General features: G+C 43.8%; 1 protein-coding gene across 1 annotated transcript in view; it reads left to right on the top strand.

The window, feature by feature from the left end:
* The window catches only part of ANKFN1 (ankyrin repeat and fibronectin type III domain containing 1), a 1,480,122-nt gene that overhangs the window by 909,938 nt on the left and 544,444 nt on the right, over positions 1–25,740 (top strand). Inside the window, exon 10 of the mRNA XM_085614412.1 lies at positions 23,370–23,502. Within this exon, the coding sequence (XP_085470538.1) occupies positions 23,370–23,502 (133 nt within the window). The remainder of the gene's footprint in view (positions 1–23,369; positions 23,503–25,740) is intronic.

Genomic DNA, 25,740 nt, shown 5'->3' on the forward strand with positions numbered 1-25,740 from the left:
CGCATCCACCTCGCATATCACAATGCGCAATACAAAAAAGAAATGGCTCCATGAGGTGTACTCCATCCTGGCAATCAACACAGGCTCTAAATTGTGAGCCCTACTGCCCATCTTCTACGAAAGGGATCCATGAGGTGTACACTCTCCTGCAATCAACACTCCATCTGAATTGTGAGCACTGCTGCTCGTAGTGTTTGCTCACACAACAATGACAGCAGGTAAGCAGAGTGGCCTAGTTGCACAGGGCCTCCAATTGAGCGCGCTGCGGCGGGAGCGGTGGGGTGCATCAGCCAGACTGCGCACGTGCGAATAAGCAATATTGCCACATGTTATGATGTGAACTTTGACCTCATTCAGTCACATCTCTGTTTCATTTTAAAGAACTGCTACACCATAAGGTAGGCCTGAACCTACGGGCAGCGCTGCCCTGCAGACACCTGTTGAGGGCGGTTCTGTGCAAAAGCGATGTTGCCGTGCGTAATGATGTGATCTCTGACCTCATTCAGTCACATCGGTCTAATTTTAAGGACCTGCTGGACCGTACTGTAGGCCTGAGCCAGCGGGCAGCGCTGCCCTACAGACATGTGGCGTTAGCTTTTAGGACACTGTATTGAGCTCCTTACTAAGTGTACATGCACACAGGCTCCTGCCACTGCATTACACGCGCACATTATACTTCTAGCATGCGCTCTGTTCCTTTGTATGTGAACGTTGGCATAACATATTATTATTTAACCTTGTGTATTCTTGTGCACTCCAACTCCTCTTTGAACCATGATTACCACTAACAGTTGGTAGATCGTACTTCAAAAACGAAGGATGCACTCAATTCCTATTTTCTATCAAGCTTGAAATAAACCTTCATTTGCCTCCAGACATTTCCACCATTAAATTATTTCCCCCTTTTCAGACATTCCATTGATTGCCACAAGAAGGGCGGAGCGGGAGCTGAGCCCGCAATGATGCCCTGGCATTCTGACACCTTCCATCGTGGTATCAAGACACCGTCCCCGACCGGAGACCTGGTCTATCGTACAAACATACCCTGGACTAGGAGCTTGCACCAACATGTCGGGGGACACACCAGTGGTGGTAGGTGCGCAGTGAAGCCTCAGTGTGGAAGACCTGCAAATGAGTTCAGTGAGGGGAAGGGGTTGGGGTGCAGGACCCTGGGTTCACAGGTGCATGCAAGCGATTTTCCCGTAGCTAATTATGTAGGACTATATTATCAAACAACGGCGATAACATTATCACCACTTTAGCAACAGGAAACTGCCGCTAAAGCGACGATAAGGGGTTGATAATATGCCCTTGTAAATTCCAATAGAAGCCCAGGTTCACACCAGAACCTGGGCTTCTAAGGGAATTCACAAGGGCATATTATCAACCCCTTATCACTGCTTTAGCTGCAGTTTCCTGCCGCTAAAGCGGCGATAATGTTTTCGCCCTTCCTTCATAATATGGCCCATAATCTCTGGCCTCATGTATTTAATTTTAAGGCCTTGCTGAACCACACTCTTCCTCGCAGACCCCAGCGTCCTAGACAAACGGGTGACAGAGGGTAAACACTAAGAGATTTTAAGTAGGGGTGGGCGGAATTTGCGAAATCCACTATCGCAAATTATCGTGAAAATGTTAAAAATTAACGCAAACACACGGAAATATCGCGAAGATGCGGAAGTTTTTTTCCCGCATGTTCGCCAGATTTTCTGCATAGTTGCGGCTCGCCAATTTACCCATGTGGTTGCTCACGGGCGCAACCATCTTGTTTTCAGTTGTCTCGCAGTGCATGATCGCGAGAAGAAAGACGTGATCGCGCGACACATGACGTCACTGCGGGCGCGAACTGTCGCGAGACAGCGCAAATGGCTAAAAACAATACAACATCTCATGGAGAACGCGACCGGATTAAGAAAACTTGTCGGCGAACGCAGGGATTCAGGTAAGGCGATCGCGCACGCGTGAGAATGTATTATTTTACAGCGCGAGCAAGAACCAAATTATCGCTAAGCTGTGGAATGCGGACATTTTGACATTTTCGCGCTTTCCGCGGAACGCGAAAATGTCAAATTATCGCAATTTCCGCGAACGGAACAACATTTTTGCCCAGGACTAATTTTAAGGACAACATTATTTAAAATTAAAGTGCACCTACCAAACATAATCTAACTGACTATTAGACAAATGAAGCCTGGGTAATTGTACAACTGCAAGAGTTCTATGAGTGCATCACTTTATAACACCATAAGTACTGCCCGTCTGATTACAGAACAAATAAGGCACTGCCTAGGACCAGAGAGGTTTCAGGGACTGCCGAGGCCCACCCTGCATATTTAAATAAAGACCCGGAGTGTGGCGATCCCCGGACTTTAGTTGGCCTCAAACCCTCCAAACAATATTAGTATATATACATGTATATATATATATATATATATATATAAATATATATTCACTGAAAAATACATAGGTTTCAGGCACGTTATAGTTAGAAATTAGCACAGGTCGAGTAATGGGAAAGGGGCAAAAAGGAAGAAGGGCAAAGCACAGGAAAGCTGGAAAGTTAAAGTTCCATCATGCTTAAGCCAATGCAAACATATGAAATTGTTGAAAAAGGCAACAAATAGATGTTTAAAACAAATACTTTGCAACAATTTCTTTTTAGTTTTTACAAAGTTGACACTGAATAAAAGAGAAAAGGATATAGGACTAAAAGAGGGAGCAAGAAACAAGGAACAAAAACGGAAGAAGGGCAAGAATAAGATAAAGGGAGAATAAAACACGGATAATCAATCCACCACTTACCTTAATATCACAAGTTCATCTGAGGCACACTCCTGATGGTAGAAGGAAGGGAAATACCAACTGGTATGCCTAATTACCAAAAAGAAGGATGTGAAATAATCAAGGACATTACGAAAGCAGGAAAAGATTGGATAAGCTAATATCAATCAATATGTGCATAGAGATCAATGCACGTTTGTTTAAGGTTGAAATAAGACATACAGATAAATGAATAGCTTTCATTCTCAAGAAACCTGTGATTTATATTGGACATTGGAACCACTTCTCTGAAGACGTGAAAGGGACATTTAAGTAATCAAAATGTTAACTTGTTTTAATTGTGCTCTACCCTGTATAATCTTTTTATGATTACACTATTTTTTCCCAATTACGAAGATTGTACATTTCAGAAGATTAACATTTAAACTGTACAGCATAATTTGCATGCAGGAAGTAAAGAACTGTATCAACAGAAGGAACACCGGTGATTCTTGTGTGACATAATCGAAATGGTCAATAAATATGTTAGATAATTCCTACTGCACGCCATTTGGAATGGATTTTCTTAAAATTCCATTTGGGTGATGTTGGACATAGTTTAAGGTATTAGTGTGGCAGAGGTGAATAAATTCAGTTAAATCCATGAAAATGGCCTTCTATTTGAAAATCCTTGATCTACTTCTATTGGTCAATCTTGTCATATGCGTTTAAGGAAAAAGGATAACCTGCATTAAAGAAACCCTTAGTAAGATCCATACATTTCATAATCATAACATATAGATGGAATACCTGCTTGATGGTACCACTATCAATAGGAAAACCTTTGTGGAATATATAAGAAACATATGGTTCACACAGCCATGTAAAGATTTTGTTATGTTATGATGCTTTGTAGGATGAGTAGATCACCCCAGGGATATCCTGGCACCTAAGAGGGGGAGGAGGTACACTGACTGAGTTCTATTGGAATAGCAAGGTTTTCACTTTTTTGCAAAATTCTAAGATGGAGTTGGTGGCTGTTAGAAATATCCCTTCTTGCAGAGTTACCCCAAATATTTTCCTTCCTTCTCCTTACATTTTTTTAGTTAGCTTTAGGACTCTTGGCACTTTACTATTGCTGACAGGTGCTAGAGTGCATGTGCTCTCTCCTTTAAACATGGTATAATTTGTTTACACCTGTTAGGCATATTTGATTTACTTGTAAGTCCCTTGTAAAGTGGTATACTATATACCCAGGGCCTGTACTGCAAAAGCTTCTAGTGGGCCTCCAGCACTCATTGTGACATCCACATAAGTAGCCTTTCAAACCTTCTCAGAACTGCCACTGCAGTGCCTGTGTGTGCAACATACCATCTAAGTAAACGCCTGAATATTACAGCCCTGAAGAAGTCGTAGGGTGACTAACTCTGAAGACGAAACATGTGTTGGCTGGTGTGAGGCTGATACGTATACACAAATAAAATGAAGATCAGATGAAAACGGACAACATCTTGATTACTTTCTTTACTTATTTGGACACTAATGGTGAATGTGCTCAGGGCGTCAGTTCTTTTTGCATTAATATACCACACTTGGATGAGAATGGTCTAAAGCTAAGTTCTGTCAGTTGAATAACATACGTAACCTCAATGAAAATGTGAACATTCTCTCTATTTATAAGAGTATAAAGGTGAATAAAACAGAGTTCTCCTATTGTTTTGCCTTCAGGTCTGATGTATCACCAGAATCAGTATTGATACATTTTGATTCCTAATCCAAATTGCAATATAAAATCATTTAAAGAGCATTTGGTTCCTGACTGCTTTTATTCTCAAGAAAACTCCATAGTAAACACAAAAATAGCCAGTGTTCAATGCTAAGCAGAAAAAATAGTCTTTTTGGCTTACCTCTTAGTGAGATGCTTAATGTAAGAGATCCTAATGGAAGAAAGTCTGATGGAAAAATATCCATTCGTTATTTTCAGTAATGGTTAACAAAACCAAAAAGTAATCTTGTACTCCAAATTATTTCAGGTTACATAAACAATTTGAGAGTAAGAGAAAGGTGTCTTTGAATAAATTAGTATTACTATTTTTTTTAAAACAGATTATTTACTAGCAATTTTCAAATTAATACAAAAGTGACCATTACATTGGCAAACAGTGGCAATCTTGTCAGCACGTGAGACGGCAAAAGATTTATATTGCTGTTACTTCAATTAGGATAGATAGCACTCTTGCTGGTTCTGCAGTGACAGCAGATCTATTGTAAACATAATATCATCACATCTCTTTCTTACTAAATTTGAAATGTATAGTATGATGTAAGGGAAAAAAAAGAGGCATGACTTCATTCCATTTAAAAAAAATTATGCAATTAAAGAGACCACCTTAACTACAGCTAGGCCATAAGCAATGGGAAACTAGTTAGGAAGCAGGATAGTGTTAAAATGTCCACATTTCTCATTATTTCATTATGCTAAGGCCCATGTCCACTTGAAGGGCCATCTTGGCGCCCACAGGCTTCCTGTGGGCAATGCCATTTACATGAGATAGAAAATCATGGCAATACAGATGGCTAATATTTGACTGACCTCCTACCACATTTGCACACATGAGAGTGAATGGATTGACCTTACAATTGTTTACTAAGAAATTGCATCGTCACTTCAGAATTCTTGTTCACCTCACACAACACACAGCCATTCAGTGAGGTTCAAATACACCCACGTGTCAGTTCCCAGAAGGAAGACTCTGCTCTTCGGATAACATTTCCGAGATACTTTGACAAAGCTTAAAAAACGAAACAAATAGTAATGATTTAAGAAATATTTAACAACAATATTGTTAAATCATATTCAAGCTGCTCATACATCAAAATTCGATCACTGAATTGTCACATGAGTTTTATTAAATCTCCATTAAATTAATTCATCCTTTGTTTAAATACATTGAGTTACAGAGATCATTCATGTGTTTAGAGTATACATACACCCTTAGTTATTCCTAACGTGATTCGATATAATCACTTACTGCATGCAGTCTGCTTTATTAAAAAACAAACTAAATCCTTTTAAAATTGAGTTCTCAATTCATAATACACCAAAACACATGTGTGAAATTAAACTGAAAAACCTGAGGCTTAGTATAGTTACAGCAGTTATGTAAGCACCATTCTAGTATCCGCATAAATGCACTATGTGATCACTATAACCAGCATGTATTGAGTAAGTTTGTTAGGTATATACTATTTAACCAGGATGAAGCCATCTTCCTTGCTGCATGATAAATTAGTATTCTTATATACGATTGAATGTTTGTGAAAAAATCGAGCACCTTTGACAGGGAAGTCATTTTCAAAATTCAGCTTGATTTAAAAGAATGCATTTAATTGTTCCTCAACATTCAACCCATTTGGGAACTTGGTATCGAGGTTCATTATATTATTGCATTCTAGCTGTCTCAGTTGTTTTTTCGGTCCCCTCCTCTTAAGGGTTCCTGGACCGCATCAAATACAAAATATGTAAAGGACTGCACATCACTGTTGTGTAAATCTGAAAGAAACACGTTAGTTAGATTCCTCACCTTAGAATATCCCCAGGCGTCAGACTGGATCCGGAAGATTTTTGTAGCAATACCCCTTGCGCGTCGCTAGGCGTCGTCTGCGGCTCCGCGTCCGTCGTTGGCGTCGTGCGCCGGAATTACGTCGTCGGAGTACTTAGACACCGCCCTCGCGCGCTGACGTCAGTTCTTCTTTTTTCCGCGCCAGTAAGCGCCGATCCGGGAGAGCTACCCCTTTAGTCATTTTTTGACTAACTTTTTTGACTCTTTTTGGTCACTTTCTCAACTCTGGTGCCGGCAGGATGCCTGGTTTCAAGGCCTGCGACGACTGTCACCGACTGATGTCGGTGACCGATCATCACCGCCGGTGCCTGTACTGCTTGGGCCTCGACCACCACGCAGAGTCGTGCTCCGATTGTATGGCCTTGACCTCGAAAGCTAGGCGGGAGCGGTCCCGCAAGCTTCTCGAGCTTCGCCACTCGGCTCCGCGCCCCTCTCAATCCCGGTCCAGGAGGAGGTCCAAGGATCGGTCGCGGAGCCGCACTCGACATCGTCGCTCGTCTGGCTCGAAGTCTTCGGGTAAGTCGAAGCGCTCCAAGAAGTCCAAAAGGCGACACCGCTCTTCGGACTCCCCTCGCCGGAGTACTTAGACGCCACCCTCGCGCGCTGACGTCAGTTCTTGTACATAGCTTTCCACGCCAGGAACGCAGAGCCATGCAAGAGACCGACACTGGTGCCAAAAATCTAGGGCCCTGAAAAGGATAGCCTTAACCCTAGATGTCAGTTCGGTGAGGAATCTAACTAACTAATGTTTCTTACAGATACATAGTTACCGAAGGTAAGTAACTTGTTCATCTGAAAGAAACACGTTAGTTAGATTCCTCACCTTAGAACAGATACCCAAGCAATACCAACCCCGGTGGTGGGTCTGCGAACCAAGATCACACCAGAAAGTCCTGGAGGACAGAATGGCCAAAGAAGCCATCCCTCCGGACTTGGCTGTCTAGGCAATAGTGCCTGGCAAACGTTTGCCGCGAAGCCCACGTCGCCACCTGACGGATGTCCTGCAAAGGGACTCCCCGTCCCAAAGCAGTAGTAGCTGCTGCGGCCCGAGTAGAATTGGCTCGCAGTCCAACAGGAGGGTCCTTTTTTGCCAAGGAATAACAGGTTTTTATACACAAAACGACCCACCGGGAGATGGTCCGTTTGTGCACAGCTTTCCCCTTCTTAGCACCCACGTAGCCAACGAAAAGCTGGTCATCCACCCGGAACTGTTTCATACGGTGCAAATAAAAGGAGAGCGCACGTTTTGGGTCCAGACGGTGGAGCCGCTCTTCCTCTTTGGAAGGATGCGGAGGCGGAAAGAAGTCATGCAACAATGAATCATTGCTGAAAACATTTCAGTGTGTTGATACAATTTGGCAGGTCTAGATTTCAAGAAATGTTTCACAGTACATATCCCTTCCGGAGTAAAGATCCAGTTTTTTACCAACTTTGGTGTTATTCTGTTCTGATGTTATTTATGCCCTATGACAAATGCATGATGTAGGACATGGCTTTTTTGGCTAAAGTTCCCTAAAACATTTTGCTTTCCCCATAGACCGTTTTCCTGACATAGAGTTGCCAATTTAGATGATTTGGATGCTTTGCCACTGATGATCAGTGTCAAAGTACAAGTGTTCCCTGTGGAAAGTACAATAGTAATTTGTTGGCCATGATTGGTATGTTTGCCTTACTAGTAAAGTCCATAGTGTTGTGCACTGTGTGTGCAAGGGCTAGTAATGCAAAGGCGTGCAGAGAAGGGAACTCAGGCCTTCAGTGTAGGGCCTGCGTGCAGTTTGCTAAGTTAGCATGTTGTCCTGACAAGGGCAACCACTTGTCAGGCCTTACTTTCCCTTTTACGTACACAGTGGGCACCCCTGTAGTAGGTCCCAGGTAACCTCTGGGCAGGATGCAGTGTAAATAAAAGGCAGTACATATACTGAGGTGTGTGTTATGTCCTGACTGTGAAAAACACTCTATTTAGTTTTTCACCGGGGAAAGGCCATCCTGCGCTTAGGACAGAATGGGGGAAGCTGTTTATTGTGTTTGTAAGCATAGTTTCCTATTAGTTTAAAATGGAGAGGTGAAGTTTAGTATGTATGAACTCACAGTGTCATAACAAATCTTTCTATGACAGTGGCTTTGTCACTGTGTGTACAGAAACCACTCTTTTAGAAAGTGGCTGAGATTTGTTCTTTAAGCATTTCTGTGTGTCTCTGCTGAATGTGGATTGACTGTCTGGATCTGAGAGGTGCGAGGAGCTGGGAGAGGTCTTGACCCAGGGAGGGGTTGAAATGGCACCAGGCTGCCCTGCATCTGGAGAGTAGGGGAAGAGAAGCCCGGGAGGTGAAAAAGCCCAGGCTGGTGCTACAAACCAATTGACCCATCTCCTGCTGAAAGATTAAGGATCCAGACCCCCAGTATCAAAGGGAGAAAAGTCACACTGGGAGGGAGACACCCAGAACTGTTTTAGGCAGGGGTCAGGGACCCCTGAGCACAACGAACTTCAAAGACATTTAGGGGTATAACTATGAGAGCTGAGGCCCCTTGAACTTTGGAATGGAAATGGATTGAGACTGAAAAGGCTTAGACCAATTTCGTGGTCAAGAGGAACCTCTGCTAAGGTAGGAACAACTGAAGAGACTGCCGGGAAGGACCAACCCTTGCTTCATGATCTGGGGCTGGTCTGCAGTTTGCGGTTCTAACCAAGGAAGAGGCTCTTGGGACTGTGCTGCATGTACTGGGTCCCCCTGCTTGAAGAAGACGTTGCTTTGTGCTGTGTCTTGTAACCCTAAGTGCCCGAGGTGAGCTGGCTCCCTGTTTGGAAACACAGGAACAAAAAAGTTTCCAGGGATGTGTCAAGCGACGTGGTGGGCGCATGTTGTGGCAGATTGAGACCCTCGGAATGTGTGCCCTGTGATCTTGGACACACGGGAGAGAAGGGAGACTCATACGCGCTGGGTGCATGTTGTGATGCACAGGAGGCGTAGGTGAAGAGCGCCTAGTCAACGTGTGCAGCGGAGGAGAAGTGAGTCTTGGATGCTTAGGGTGCATTTCGTGGTGCACTGCAGGCGTTGGTGAAGAGCGCCTGGTCAGCGTGTGCATCGGTGGTGAAGTGAGACTCGGACGCACAGGGTGCGTGTCATGGTGCACCGCAGGCGCTGGTGAGGAGCGCCTGGTTGACTTGTGCATCTAAGGAGAAGTGAGTCTCGGATGAACAGGGTGCGTGTCGGGGTGCACCGGAGGTGCTGGTGAGGAGCACCTGGTCATCGAGTGGTGAAGTGAGACTCGGACGCACAGGGTGCGTGTCATGGTGCACCGCAGGCGCTGGTGAGGAGCGCCTGGTTGACTTGTGCATCTAAGGAGAAGTGAGTCTCGGATGAACAGGGTGCGTGTCGGGGTGCTGGTGAGGAGCACCTGGTCATCGAGTGCACTGGATGCCAAGTGAGGCCCAGACTCAGTGATCCTGTCGAGGTGCGGTCAAAGGCGTTGGTGAAGAGTACCTGGATATCGGGGCACCGGAGTTGGAGTAAGTCTCAGTGAAGCAGTGTGCATGCTTTGGTGCAACCTGGGACTGTGGAGGTGATTGGCTGATCATCGTGGGCACCGGAAGAAACTGAGTCTCTGCAGCGCGATGTGTGGTTCTTGATACTAACTGAGACCGCACGAAGGAGTGCCTGGTGAACGTGCACTCGGAGTCGACGTAAAGTCTCATCAGTGTTGTTGTATTTGTGGCTTCGTGCCAGTGGAGACCCGGAGGGTGCTGTGGTGAATGTACACCCGGAGTAACCTAATCTTTGGGGCGTGGGGTACGTATGCCCTGCAGCCACCTGAGACCTTCCTAACAGTCGTGGCCCGAACCGGTAGTCCTGGAGGAGTTGAGCTGCCAGGCCGAGCCGCTGAGGCCCATTGAGGAAGTTCTACATGGAAGGCTCAGTTCGTTGAAGGAGGCGAGTGGGGGCGTGACCCCAGGTATCGTGGATCACTGCCTCGGCGGGGTGCGGGCTCAGAGGGACACTCTCTCGGCCTCTCAGTCCTTCTGGCGACGTGAGCCTTTGCTTCGGCTCAGAGTGGGGCCCATACTTACCAAAGGAGTGGCAGTACTGGGGCCAGAGTGAGAAGCTATGCTTTATCAAGTAAGCACGTTCCTGGGGAAGGAAGGTGTCACTCGTGTGGCACTCAGTGAGAGAACAGGGGTTCTCTTTGTCCATGAATCTAGTTTCAAATAACGAGGAGGTAATCCAAGATCAATTGGTTTTATTGGTAACGTTCATCAAATGATATTTATGAAGAATTGTCATCATTCTTATAAAGTCAACTCATTATTCAATTGCCCAATGCATTTCGGGCTGTTCAAGCCCTTCATCAGGGGAGGCAGGTAGAGTTGTAGAATAACGGAATCATCACGTAGTGGGAAAACGCTCAAGGGTGCTTCGGTGAGAGTGAAATTCGCGACCCGAAAGTAATTGGCAAATCAAAAGTCAATTTCCTATGAAGGTGTGCTGGAGTGGAGTCTGCCACTGTTCCCGTCCTCGTTGTGGATTAAAGCACCCATTCTGAGTTCGGAGTCTGCTTTGGATACACATAATAATATATATAGTCGGAGCCGGACTTTGGATATACATATAAACAGTAGGTAGTTATAGTTAGGACCTATTTTCCATAGGAAATCCGCAGCATTCTATTTGGAATAACTTTGGCACCCGTTGGCGAATCTTCGCTAAGTTTTCAAAACTTTTGCCCAGCTCCGGTCTGCTCCTATCCTGAAAGTCTCGGGATGATTCGTGTAGCGGGGGCTGAGAAAAAAGGGGGTCCCAAAACATGTTTTCCCCATGCAATTTCCCATAGGACATTTAGCCGCAGCTAAAGCCCGAACTGCTGAACGGAATTACACCAAATTTGGCAGAAAGGTAGACCTTGGTTCAGAATTGTGCCTTTTGATTAAATGGTGTGAATCCGTTCAGTAGTTCCTGAGAAAATCAAAAGTAAAATAACATATATATCTGGGTGGAGCCTTATCACACATCTCATCGTGAGATCTGATTGGCTGTCAGCACTTCATCCAAGAAGTGTTGGCAGCCATCGTAGGACCAATATATATGATAGCACCTCATTAAAAAGCATTGTAGTTAAAGGAAGGTTTTAAGACTTTAGTTACATTATAAATCCTTTGTTGATGGTACCATACTCATTTTAGGAATTGTGGTATGTTCTAAGTTGATTTTACCATGTGAAAAAGCCTTCTGCTGAGATATCATGAATCATGTTTGAGAGAAAACTATTTTCTCATGCTTTTCCCACAGAGGTTTGGAAGGTGATCAATAAGCTAAACTGAGAGCATATTTTCTATAAATTCACATTATCTTTCTCAGTCATGTGAGAATGAAGTCTGACAATCTCTGTAAAACATGTACATCAAACAAGGGCAGAGACTGTCAGTTGATTCCTTTGTGTTCTACTGCAGCTTCCCAGAGTGTTCCAAAGAACAACTAGAGCGCTAATAGTCCTACTTATGATAAACGTATGGCACACCTGAAGCCATCTTGATTGGAATAAAGTGGTAACTCTTAAAACATTTAATTTAAAAAGGAACAAAATGAGGTGGTTCATTTTGCCATAGAAAGTATGATTAGTGCTGCAGAAAGAAAAATTAGGGCACATTTTGAGTGACTTCTCAAATCCTCTTCTATTTCATTAAAAAATTCTGACATGCAGACTGAAACATGCACTTTGAATACCAGCAGCAGACTTCCCTGGTGAGCAGTAGCTTTACTACAGTGATCTAATGAGCAACTAGAGTGTAACATTCAGAATTTATGGCAAATGTGTGACACATCTGAATGCCTTCTTGATGGAACCAAGTAAAAAACTGAAAGTATTTCCTACTGAGGAGACTGCAGTAAATGAGGAAATTAGGAAACTTCATAACAAATAAATCTCCCAAGATGGCCACCAGAGACAAAAGAGCCCAAATGTAGCCCAAATATCACCCAGATGTAGCCCAAGTATGGCCCAATGACAGAATGTCCCAGAGTGTTCTAACGAACAACTAGAGCGCTAACAGTCTTACTTATGACAAAAGTATGGCACACCTGAAGCCATCTTGATTGGAATAAGGTGGTAACACTTAAAACATTTAATTTACAAAGGAACAAAATGAGGGGGTTCATTTTGCCATAGAAATTATGATTAGTGCTGAAGAAAGAAAAATGAGGGCACATTTTGAGTGACTTCTCAAATCCTCTTCTATTTCATTAAAAAATGCTGATATGCAGACTGAAACATGCACTTTTAATACCAGCAGCAGACTTCCGTGGTGAGCAGTAGCTTTACTACAGTGATCTAATGAGCAACTAGAGTGCTAACATTCATAATTTATGGCAAATGTGTAACATATCTGAATACCTTCTTGATGGAATCAAAGTGAAAAACTGAAAGCATTTCCTACGGAGGAGACTGCAGTAAATGAGGAAATTAGGAAACTTCATAACAAATAAATCTCCCAAGATGGCCACCAGACAAAAAAGAGCTTAAATGCAGCACAAATATCACCCAGATGTAGCCCACATGTAGCCCAATGACAGAAGTGTGCAAAACACTTATTTTTTGTGTATTTGCAGTTTTATATAGTGCAGACTTGTCAGGTATTGGAATGCTTTACATGAGCATTGGTTACATCACACAAGATCAAATTCATGTTGGTTGTAGACATGGGGAGATTAAGTGATTTGACCACAATCACAGAATGTTGAGCTGAAGCAGAAACTCCAACCTGGCTCCCCAGTTGCAAAGTCTGCAGCTCTGGAAGTAACACCACATCCTCTCGCCAAGGTGCAACATTTAATCAAGTGGTCAACTGGTTAAAAAAACATAAAGATTACAAATAATTTAAAAGTTCTTTGTCGCTATTTGAAAACTCAGAAAATATGTCCTCATTTTAGTTTTTTAGAGCACTAACCATAATTTTGATGCAAATAAGACCCTCTCATATATGTAATTTCTAAAGGAAATACTCCAGGTATTACAGTTTCGATTACATCAAGATGACGTCAGGCGTTCCACACTTTTGTAATAAATATAGAATGTTAGCAATCTAGTTGTTCATTGGGATACTGTTGAGGGGCAGAGGCCAGAGGCACGGACTCTGAAAATTGAAGGCAGGTAGTAGAGTGCAGAGGAAACAATTTGACCACACTGGGTAGGCAGGAAGGGCAGTGGCAGCACAACAGACTATGGAGGGCAGTGGAAAGGGGGACAGGGGCAACAAACCAACAATACAGGACTGGCAAGAGAGGCTGTGGCAATATAATAGACCATTGTGGGCATAAGGAAGAGGCAGTGGTAGTACAACCATACATGCCAACAGACCCGTTTCAGCCAGGAAACGTCCAATGTTTTTAAGCTCAAATGGACTTTATTTGATCTGTCTCCTGTCTACAATCTCCTCTTTTTCAATGTAACTCAAAGGGGAAAATCAATACCCCAGTTTTTTTCTCAAAATCTCCCTCTTACCAAGTTCAAAATGTTCGCAAGTATGGTACATTTAATCATGGTAGGCAGGAGGAATTGGGGTAGGGACATGGACTTGGATAACAGAGGACAGGAGGGACATGGAGAGGTGCACCAAACTGACCCTACAGGGCAGGCATCAGGGTTTGTAGCAGCACAATACAACACACAGCGCATGCGGGACGGGAGTGCAGCACAACAATCCATAGAAAGCAATAGGGAGGGGACCGGACCATGCACATGGACAACATAGAACAGATGGGAAAGAGGCAATGGTTGCTAGCTGACCATAATGGACAGACAGGAGAGAAAGCTGCAGCATAACAGACCATAAAGGGCAGGAGGGACGGATCAGGGGCATTACAATGGAACAGACAAGCCAGGAGGGAGGGAATAGGGGGTCTGCACATGGAAACAGAGGGCTGGGGGCAAGGTGGCAGGGCAGGAGCAGCAAGATGACCATGGAGGTCAGGCAGGATGGGCACTAGAAACAAGACACACCATGGAGAGCAACAATGAGACTATGGTGGCATACACACAGACCATGGAGAGAAGGTGGGAGGGGCCCAGGGGCAGCTAGCTGACCACACAGGGAAGGTGGGAGGGGCCTTGGCAGCACAGAAGACCATGTATGGCAAGCGGGAGGGTTAGTGGCAGCACAATGGCTATGATGGGCAAGAAGGAGGGTGCAGGGGCATGCACAAAGGACCATGGAGGATAGAAGGGAGGGTCAGGACCTGGGCACAGACAGGAAAGTTCAGGGGAAGGGGCCTCACAACAGACCACGCGGGGCAGGCAGGAGGAGCAGTTGCAGCACAACAGATCAGGGAGGGCAGAAGGGTGTGGCAGGAAAATGGACCATGGAGGACAGGAGGAAGGGGATAGGGGCATGGCATGTAGACAGGCAGGGTGGAGGTGGCAGGGACAGGTTACAGTCATCTGACAATGCTAGGCAGGTGGGAGGGGAGGGGCAGCTCAACATAACACTCAGAGTAGATAGGAGTGGCAGGTCCATGGAACATAGTGGGCAAAAAGGATGGAGCAGGGGCATGCACAAAGACATCAGAGGGCAGGGGGAAGGAGAATAGGGGCAGCAAGCTAAGCACAGATGCTAAGCAGGAGGTCAATGATGGGCCATAGAATTGGGCAATGGAGGGTAGGAGGAGTGGACTGGTACATCATGCTAAATGGAGGGCAGTGGCAGCACATCAGACCATGCATGGCAGGAGGGAGGAGGCAAGTCCATGGATTCAGACAACAGAGGATAGGGAGGAGGTGGATGGGACAGCAAACTAACTGTTCAGAGAAGGTGGGTATTAGGAACTTTATTGTTTTTAAAATGTGTGTCTGTGCGAACTACTTAAAATATGAACAAGTATGCAGCATAATCTCACTTTTATTCAGGAAGAAAATAAAAATAAATTCCGCCCACCCCTAGGGAATTCTACTCTGATCTTTATAAAGCCACCCCCACAGGGTGTCCTCGGGTCTCAGAGGCACATGTGGACTCAGGAGCGAGAGGTAAAGTTACTCAGGAGGAGAGATGCCTATTAGGTGCAGATATCTCCTCAGAAGAGTTTCAGTTGGCACTTTAGGCTCTCCAGTCTGGAAAGGCTGCAGGAACAGACTATATATCTCTGGAGTTCTACAATTTTTTTTTATGGTGAAATTCATCAGGAGATGCTAGGGCTGTTTAAGGAAGTTAGAGATGGGGCACTCCCTCAGGTTCCTGGGGTACTGCTAATGTAGTTTTTTTTTTTTTAAGTAGTGACCCTACAGCTCTGGACTCTTATAGGCCAATAAATTTACTAAATAGTGATGATAAGCTGTACTCAAAACTTTTTGCAAGTCGGTTAGGTACTGAAATACAGTGACTAGAGTCGGCACAGTAGCATGGGTTTAACCCAGGGAGAGGGACTGCGGGCCACGTGCGGCGAGTAATTTCATTATTTGACGCCACTGAGGTCCTTGAGAAACCCATGGGACACCGAGAAGGCTTTTGACAGGGTGTCATGGGATTATCTCTGGCTGATTATGGAGGCTAATGGCCTGGTGGACCCTTTATTAATGCAATTCAGCTATGTATCTCAACCCTATTGCTCGTTTACAAATAATGGGAAGCGAGTCAGAGCCTTTTTCCATTGGGAGGGGAACAAGGCAGGGCTGCCCCTCATCCCCTCTGCTATTTGCATTATACATTGATCCCCTACTCAGGAGGTTGGAAGTCTCTCTTGACATCCTTCCCGTCCGTCTGCAGGGCTGGAATAATAAAATTCTGGCCTATGCCAATGACGTGGCAATAATCAACAGTGACCCAAACAGAGCTCTCCAATCTGTGGAAAGGATAGTAGAAGAATTTGGGAATCAGTCAGGGATTTTGTTAAACTGAGCCATAACCTGGTATTGATAAATAAACACGCATCCACCTCCGATAGCAGGATTGTTGCTGAAGCTACATATCTGGAAGTCAGTATCACATCAAGAGTGGAATGTGTAGTTGATTAAAATGTAATCCCAATTATGGAAAAAACTAAGAAGGATTTCAGTTAATTGGATAATCTGAAACTTTCAATAATGGGGAGATGTAACCTTGTAAAAATGACATTTTTGCAAAAGTTATTCGCACTGTTCCTCTGGAGGTTCATAATGACTGGTTTAAATTAATTGAGAGATTGGTGGCTAGATTCACTTGGGCCTATGGGAAGACTAGGAGGGATAATGCATTCCTGTGCCTACCTAGAGATAGGGGGACTGGAGGCTCCCCAATTTTAAGTTATGCTTCCTAGCTTCAGCATTGCAATATTACGGCCCTTCATCAAATAATACGGCAACTGAGGGAGATATGCCAGACTTTGTGCCCTCAATTTATGAGCTTTTGATTGGGGCAGAAGCTAAGGGCTGTCGGTTGAAGCTTTTTGAGTCGAGCTACTGAAAAATAACTTAATTTGAGACTCTGATCACTGCATTTCAAAACTGGGCAGGTGTCCGGAAAAAACTGGGGGTGTGCAGATATTGTAGGTATACTGCCCTGCTCAGGAATGATGAACTTCCCAGGATATTTCAAGACAACTACTTAGCTAGATGGGAACAAGGAGACTTTGGCAGGACCATATTACATCATTTGAGGTGGTCAGTTGTCATATTATGTTATTTGAGATGGTCAGTGGCAGATTTAATATTGGGGCTCGGGATTTTTTAAAGTATTTACAGCGGAGGGATTTTCTTTTGAGGAAGGCTGGGGGTGTGGCTGGTTTTGCGCAGATTCCCTTGAAGGAACTGCTAACACAATGTATTGGCCCTTCAATCTCGCAATTATATGGCTGTCTGTTGCAAGGGGTCCCAGATGATCTGAATAAGCACAATGAGATGTGGCAGGCGAGGCTTGATCTGTCAGATTCTGGCTTCCTGAAATCACTCGAGCTGGGTGGGTCAGTTCTGTGCTCATCAAATCTGCAATCACAACATTATAAAACAATTTTCGATTTGTACATAACACCAGCAAAATTTGCTAAATGAGGCGGGATGTGCGGATTTACTGCTCTAGATGCTATGCATCTAATGGGGATCTGGTTCACATGTTCTCCACATTCCCTAGACTAAAATCACTTGGCTTGGAAACTGTAGACTTTTTAGGCGAAGTCCTCAAAGTAAATATCTCCCCCTCACCTCAGTTTATGCTGTTGGGGGTGGATGAATCAAATAGAGGGGTCTTGGAAGATCACATTTTTATAGGTCTGTCAGTTTTTAGGCTTTGTGTGGCTTCGGCTTGGCTTGATCCTCTAGCCCTGACCTGTCAGCAATGGAAGGGGCGCTTCCTACATGTCTACAATTTAGAAATAGCACTTTATGAACAAAAAGTTAAGAGGGCAAGAATTACAGGGAGGAGCATCTGGGGGCCGTTCTCGACCTGGGCCTCTCTGTTTAAATAATAGCTGCTGGGTATTAGGCATAGGTAGCATTGGGTCAGTGCCCGGAATTACATTTTAAATTTGTACCAATCTCCGGTTGATTCCTATTTATGGCTAATTTAATGAATTTGTCATTTTGTAATGTATTTATGTAACACTTGCCGCTGCAGTTTTATTTCATCAATGCAAATAAAAACAAATTAAAAGAAAAAGAAAAAAGAAATTCACTAATAAAAAAAAGGTTGTAGGCACGTTATAGTTAGGGTCAGCTTAAACTCATACAAAACCAGAGAAATTCAGCTGTTTTAGTTACCTGAGTAAACTATAACTCGCTCCCCCGCAATGCACTGCTTATGACCTCACATATTACATCACTCATGACATGCTCAGTGACATCACTGATGTCATGAGTGCTTTCATTTGAGATATCATCAGTGATATCATCAGTGGTGTCACTGACTATGCCATGAGTGATGTAATATGTGGGGTTATAAGCAGTGCATTGTGGGGGTGGGAGTTATAGTTAACTCAGGTAACTATGACAGCTACATTTCTCTGGTTAAGTATGAGTAAAATCTGACCTTAACTATAATGTCAATGTAACCTTTGTTTATTTTGTGAAAAAAAATATATATATACAGCATGTCCTCTTTCTTTCGGTGCTGATAAAAAAAACACTTTTTCACAATGAAAGTGCTGCTCTTAAATCAGGCTTCTCCAATGAGTAACTTGTGAGCTACTGGTAGGTCTCCAGCTACCTGTAAGTATCTCTCATGTGTACAGTCCTGCCTAATAAATTAAAAGCATTTGCTTGGCTGAATAAATGTATGTATATCAAAACTGAAGTGTGTATTCAAGATAAAAATGTGTGTATTTTCAGAACTCATGAGCTGGTGTTTGTGTAGACTTATTACTAATAGCTTAGCGTTATGGACATTGCAGCTATGGCATTTATTACTCATGTAGAAGCATTTCACATTGATTAGGTATTGTTTACATTACTGCTGGAAAGCGTGCCTCATGCACTGAGGTGAACACTGCTGATAGTAATGCATATGGTGGGTGTAGGAAGGTGTAATCTGGCTACATGCTTGCCCCCACTTTTTTTCCTGGTGTTTTGATGGTTTTTGACTTAGTTTGGCTGGGAACCTGCTATTCAGGTTCCCAGCCTATCTGCTTTCTCTTCTAAATTGATTGCATGTACTTTAAGTACACTCTGGATTGGATTATGGGGCACCCTTGTGAGTCCCTAGTATATGGTATACTATGTGCCCAAGGCATAGATACCCCAGAGGCCTACCAGGGGCTGAGGCATGTATTATGCCACCCCTGGAAAGCCATGAAAAATGACACCACAGGTCTGCTACTGCAGCCTGAGTAAGGTGGTGCATGCACCCCTTACTGAGGTATAGGTTCACTATACCTAACTAATCACTGCACATAGTAACCTATCAGTCATCCCTATGGCAGGCCTTATCAATCCTGAAGGCAGGGTACTTGGTTATATGTGAGAGGGTGCCCAAGCATGAGCTGAGCCCCTCTGCAGCCTTCGGAATCTCTTCTCCCGGTTTTCAGTGGTGCAGCCTGACCATATACTCTTAAGTGCATTATATCTTAAACGGATAATGCTAACTTTGGACTGGCTGCATGGAAACATGTCGTGTTTGGTGTCAAACACCTTGGAATCATACCCCCACATCAGTTCTTGATGTGAGGATATGATCCCACCCTTCTAGAGGGAGAGACATGACAGTACTGGTATACCCGGTAGAAATCTAATAGAGCCTTGGCATCACAAAATGGATGCTGCAGCCACAGACAGGGGTCAGGCCTCCTGCTGCTGACCGAAACTCCAGCAGGCGAGGCCTGGACAATAGGTTTCCTGTCAAAGGGAGGTGTAACCACCTCACAGACAGGCTTATGTGTATAGGGGCTGGGTGGGAGCACTCTCTCAGTGCTTTGAATTCCACACTGGGGGCACATTTGGTGTCCCAGTGCATAGTCCAACTCAAATCGGTTCAGGGGCTTCCAGCCCCTGCTGTGGTGTGAAATTGGACAAAGGAAATGGGTGTAGCCACCCCTCTTTCCAAACCCTCCCATAGGTGGGTCCCCAGAGCTAGTCCAACCCCTTCCTTAGGTATAAGTAAGGAACCTCTGTAATCAGAACTTTAGATATCCCTGGATGAAACTCTGAAGCTGAAACCTGGATCTTCGACACTCTACTAACGACTAGAGGACTGAAGAAATCTCCCTTGGGGTCAAGGAGTGACTCCCCTGCTCGGCAGGCACGAACAAAGCATTTTGCCGGTCTGCATTTCTGAAGGTCCTGCTGGACTCCCAAGTATTTGCAGCCCAGGAAGAGGATTTCCAGACATCTCAGAAGCCGACCAGAGTCTCCAGCAAAGCTGAGACCTGCTGCTCTCATTATTAGTGTGGAAGCGGCACTCCTGGTCACCGTACACTTTTGCAAGTGCATTAACTTCTCAACATCTCTTGAAGTTGTGCTTAGGGTTATTTATAGCCCCCATCTCGAGCAGAAGATCTACTGAAGATTGTTGGCCTAGTCACCCCGAGTGACCCGTGGGCCGCCATTTTGTGTTTCCTCTCGAGGTCCCTTCGCGATCCCTGGTTCGTCGACTGGTGGGTCCCTGAGGGGGTAACTTTGAATTTCCTTGGGCTTCCCTGGTTGCTCCAGATACGCCCTGACTTCCTACCAAGTGGTGAATCCCTCAGACCTTGCTGGTCTGCCCCGAAGCATCTTTCTCTTTTCTGCATGGGTTGCTGTTGCCAAGGCTTGTTGTGTCCAATCTGGGCACCGATGCTGCAGCACTCGACATCCTTTGTGGAACAGCTCAAATCCAGCTCCTGGTTGTCCTCAACACCTCCTGGTCCTCGTGGCTGAAGAGTCAAGCTTCACCTCCTTCACCTGAAATCACCCGACATCGGTGAGCACCCACCTACCGTCCTCCTGGTCACTGGCAAGTGACCCTGACTCTGTCCCCTCTGCTTTCAGGTTCTTCTCGACTTCGATCCAGGCTTGGATCTCGTCGGACACTACGCATCTTCCCGGCAGCAGCACTTCTTTGCCAGCTCCCATTGAAATCGACACCATTTGACACCTATGCACCCGGCTTCCCTGGGTGAGGTAACATGAGTACTCCGGTGCTCCCGTGGGTGTTGGCCCTAGAACTTCCTAAGGCCCAAAATGGCTTGGTCCTCACTCGTTTCTAAGTGTCCCTAATCTTTAAAAATCGAACCGATACTTTACCCATAGAAGATAACGGGAGCTCGCTGCTGTGTTCTCACACTGCACACGGCCCCCGTGGGTCCCCTGTGTCACTACCTTGGGTGGTTCCTTGGGGTACCAGCGATTCTACAGGCTCTAGGCCGTGTGTCTAGTTAAGTCATTGTTCTTATACCACTATTTTAGCATATGGTTTGGCTCGCCCCTAGGGCCTAACGTGTATTTCGTGCTACTTTACTGTTTATTTGAAGTGTAACTTATGTGCTTTTGCCTCTAGCCTCATAAAGAGACTAGAGGGATGTGTTAACTAATAAATACATATATTTTATATATATACCTGGTGTGGTTTCCTTTCATTTAGCCATTCAAGAGATTATAGACTGGTAAAACAAGCTGCTTTACATTCCTTCAAGACTTAGCCTGAAGGCTGCTCTCCATAGCTACCACTAGGATAGCTTTCAATAAAGGTTGCTTTTAACCTATAACCAATAAGGGGTTGTTTGGACTGGTACAGGGTGCCCACTATAACTAGTAGACAGCATATACCAGGCCAACTTCTCACAGTGAGCACTAATGTAATCTTCTCTGATGTGGTCAGTAGTAAGGGCCCGATTCACAGAACTAACTTAAGACAAAATCCTAAACTTGCTACCATTTTGGTATTCACAGAAGGCACTTACTCATTTTGGTATTCACAGAAGGCACTTACTCATTTCGGTATTCACAGAAGTCAGGAGTCCTAACTTTAGGACTCCTAAATGCCTTCTGTGAATACCGAAAGTCTTAAAGTTAGGATTTTTCTCAGTTTAGTTGTAGTATAGTTGGGACTCCTAACTTTAGGACTCCCAAATGCCTTCTTTGAGTACCGAAAGTCTTAAAATTAGGATTTTTCTCAATTTAGTAGTAGTAAAGTTAGGACTCCTAACTTTAAGACTCCTAAATGCCTTCTGTGAATACCGAAAGCCTTAAAATTAGGATTTTTCTCAGTTTAGTAGTAATATAGTTAGGACTCCTAACTTTAGGACTCCTAAATGCCTTCTGTGAATACCGAAAGTCTTAAAATTAGGATATTTCTCAATTTAGTGGTAGTAAAGTTAGGACCCCTAACTTTAGGACTCCTAAATGCCTTCTGTGACTACCGAAAGCCTTAAAATTAGGATTTTTCTCAGTTTAGTAGTAGTAAAGTTAGGAGTCCTAACTTTAGGGCTCCTAAACTGAGAAAAATCCTAATTTTAAGGCTTTCGTTATTCACAGAAGGCATTTTAAACTTAGGACTACTAACTTCTGTGAATACCGAAATGAGTAAGTGTCTTCTGTGAATACCAAAATGAGTAAGTGCCTTCTGTGAATATGAAAATGGTAGTAAGTTTAGGATTTTGTCTTAAGTTAGTTCTGTGAATCGGGCCCTAAGACTCTAAACAATAATAGTTGCTCCAGGTGACTTTCACCAAGCATGTGTAGCTCTGCTCTTTCTATGCAAAAGTTTGAAGACCCCTGTCTTAGACCATCAGTCAGATCAACTCTCAAGCCTTGCAGGCCCATCCTTGATGCAAGCGCCTATCAATGACTCTTCCCCAATGAGTGAATATAAGCATTTTAAATGCAGAACGCTTACAGAAGAAATGTACACTGTGTATATATGTGTCTTGTTAAGCCTATTCTATTGTGCCAATGTACTACAAAAGAAAAGCATATTTTATTGTCTGTTTCTTATTTCCTTCTAATGTGCTTTGCATTAAAAATTTGATTCATAGTAATACATATGTTGCATAAAATGCATTTTAAATATTAGCACATTATCGCAAAAAAAACACACATTTCTCAAAAGAATGACAGACATATCCGCAGTCTCCGGCAAACAATAAATACTAAAGAAATGACTATACATTTTCTAAATCTTTCTAAAGCACACTATTTAATAAAGTTTGGAAAAATACATAACTAGTATCTTGTAGATCATGGTCCTATATTGCCAATTGAGACTTCAGACTAATCACATATTCCATAGCTGATAAGATGCTCTTGAATTTCTTCACAAAAAGTCTTTGCCCCCAAAATTCTATAACATTGATTACTGTAAATGATTTTTCTCTATGTTTAGAGCATCTCCCTTTCATACAGAAAAGACAAAATCAATACACAAAAAATCAAAACAAATGCTTTTGATTTCACTGAACAATGCAATTAGGTTTGAGAACTGTTTATACCCGTAGCCTCTCTGGGAAATAAACACATCATTTCTCAGGCCATTGTCCTCATTAAAGCTCTTGCAAGTAAACACTGTAACCACCTGTATTGACTTTCTGTGTACATAGAAATATTTAACAGTGTCTTTTTTGCTTTCAGAGGCATTTATGTAGCAGTAATATTTCATTACAAAGACAACATGTTAGTTACCAATGAAGATCAAATACCAATTGTGGAAATTGATGATTCTTATACCAGTTCAATTATGCAAGATTTTCTGTGGTTCACAAAGGTATGTTAGAATACGTTTTTTTGGCACATTTTCTAAATCACTTTGAGTCACTGGATTATAAATTGTATGTGATTTTCATATTAACAATATAAAAGTTATAAACTATCATGTCCAAATTAAATATCTATGTGCAATTAACCTTTTAAAGTTAAACTTAACATTCAAATGCAAAATAAGTTTATTATAATGATATCTCTCCACACAACAGTGCATTGAAGTCACATTATATATCAATGTTGTTTAAAGTTTCATAAACATGTTCAATATATTTACTTGCATTGGAGTATTCTCGCACAGATCAATCAATCGATATTCATAAGGCACGACTAATCACCCGATTGGGTTTTCAGGCACTAGCAGATCCTAGAGGCTGATTTGAACAGCCAGGCCTTCTACATTCCGGAAGTAAGGGGATGGTCTTGAGTTGCATGGGGAGTCTGTTTCAGGTCTTTGCTGTGATGTGAGAGAAGGACCAACCTAAACTTCATTAGGTAAGTGGAGTGTGGGCAAGTGAAATGGACGCAGAGAGTTATCTTCTTGAAGGTTGGTGAGGGTTCAGGTGATGGTTTATGTAGGCAGGTCCTTGGTTGTGTAGAGAGTTATGTGCATTTGTCAGCAGCTTGAATTGGCATCTCTTCTGTATGGGAGCTAGTTAAGTTGCGTGTGGGAGGGTGTGATATGGGAGCGTTGGAGAAGATCGAGGATGAGTCTGACTGCGGTGTTCTGTGTGATCTAAAGTCTCTGTAGGAGGTGTGCAGCAATTCCTACATAGAGAATGTTGCTGTAGCTCAAATGGCTGGTGATGAGTGCCTGTGTCACAGTGCCTCTCGTGTGCAGGGGTAGCCACTTGAAGATCTAACATAGCATGTGCAGTTTGAGGAAGCAGGCAGAGGAGATGGCATTGATTTGTGATTTCATGGTGAGCTTGTTGTCAATGATGATTCCTAAATTTTTGACATGATCGGAGGGAGTGGCTGTGGGTCCTAGGTCTGATGCCCATTACGGGTTGTTCCATGTGTTGCTGTTGTTGCTGAAGATCATTACTTCCATCTTGTCTGTGTTCAGTTTCAGGCAGTTGTTCTTCATCCAGCCGGCGATGCTTGTCATGCATTGTGGAAGTTGGTACTTGTTGTGGTGATGTTGGTAAATGAGAGGATGAGGCGGATATCGTTTATGTAGTAAATTATGTAGAGTCCCTGGGATCTGATGATGTTGGCCAGTGGGGTCATATAGGGCTGAAGAGCATGGGGCAGAGAATTGAGCTCTGGAGGACTCAGCAGGTGATGTCCTTGGGTTTGGAGGTGAAAGGTGGGAGGTAGATCCGGTGGTTCATCCAGGAAGGAAGGAGGTGACCCATCTGAGCACGTCCCCTTCGATGCCAATTTGGTGGAGTATTTTGTTCAGCATGTGGTGGGCTAAGGTATCACAGGCTGCCAAAAGGTTGAAGAAGATCAGGACTGCTGTTTCTCCTCAGTCAAGGAAGGTTCGGATGTCATCAGTGGCTGTGATCAGGTGTTTTGGTGCTGTAATTAGATTTGGAAGCTTGATTATGAGGTGTTGAGTTGCTGATTCAGCTCCAAGTGTGTCATGCGTTGATGGATGATATTTGTTTTCAGCACCTTTGCTGGGAATTAGAGCAGGGAGATTGGGCAGTAGTTTTTAATTTCGCTGAGGTTGGCAGAGGTTTATTTGACTGGTGGTCTGACTTCAACATGTTTCCACGGTTGTTGCAGTGGTGGTGGTGTTGAGCAGGGTGATGAGTTCCTTGTCAATATTTTGGTTTCTGAAATTGAAGATGTGGTGTGGGCATGGGTCTGTGGGAGCTAATGAGTGAATGGATTTCATGATGGAGGTGGTGTCCTTGGTGGAAAGGAGGTCCCAGGTGGTCAGTCTGTGGATTGTATTAGCCTCATTGGTGGTGTGTCTGTCGAGGTAGCCCATGGGTGTGGGTTGGGCTTTGATGTTTCTGTATATGTTCGTGGTCATGTTGTGGAAGAAGTGAGGGTGTGAGAGGGTGTGATGTTGTTATCCCTGGTAGTGGAGTAGGAGAGTTCCTTAAACATGTTAAAAGGTTTCTTAGTGTTGTTGATGCTAGTTTTGTGGCTAGGGGTGTCTTCTTTGTTTCCACCAGCAGGTGGTGGTAGAGGTTGAGGGAGGTCTTGAAAGCTACCCTGTCGGAGCTGTTCATGCTGGCATGCCATCTGCTTTCTAGCTCTTTACCGTCTTGTTTCACTATTC

This window comes from Triturus cristatus, chromosome 7 (genome assembly GCF_964204655.1).
Source record: "Triturus cristatus chromosome 7, aTriCri1.1, whole genome shotgun sequence".
NCBI lineage: Eukaryota > Metazoa > Chordata > Amphibia > Caudata > Salamandridae > Triturus > Triturus cristatus.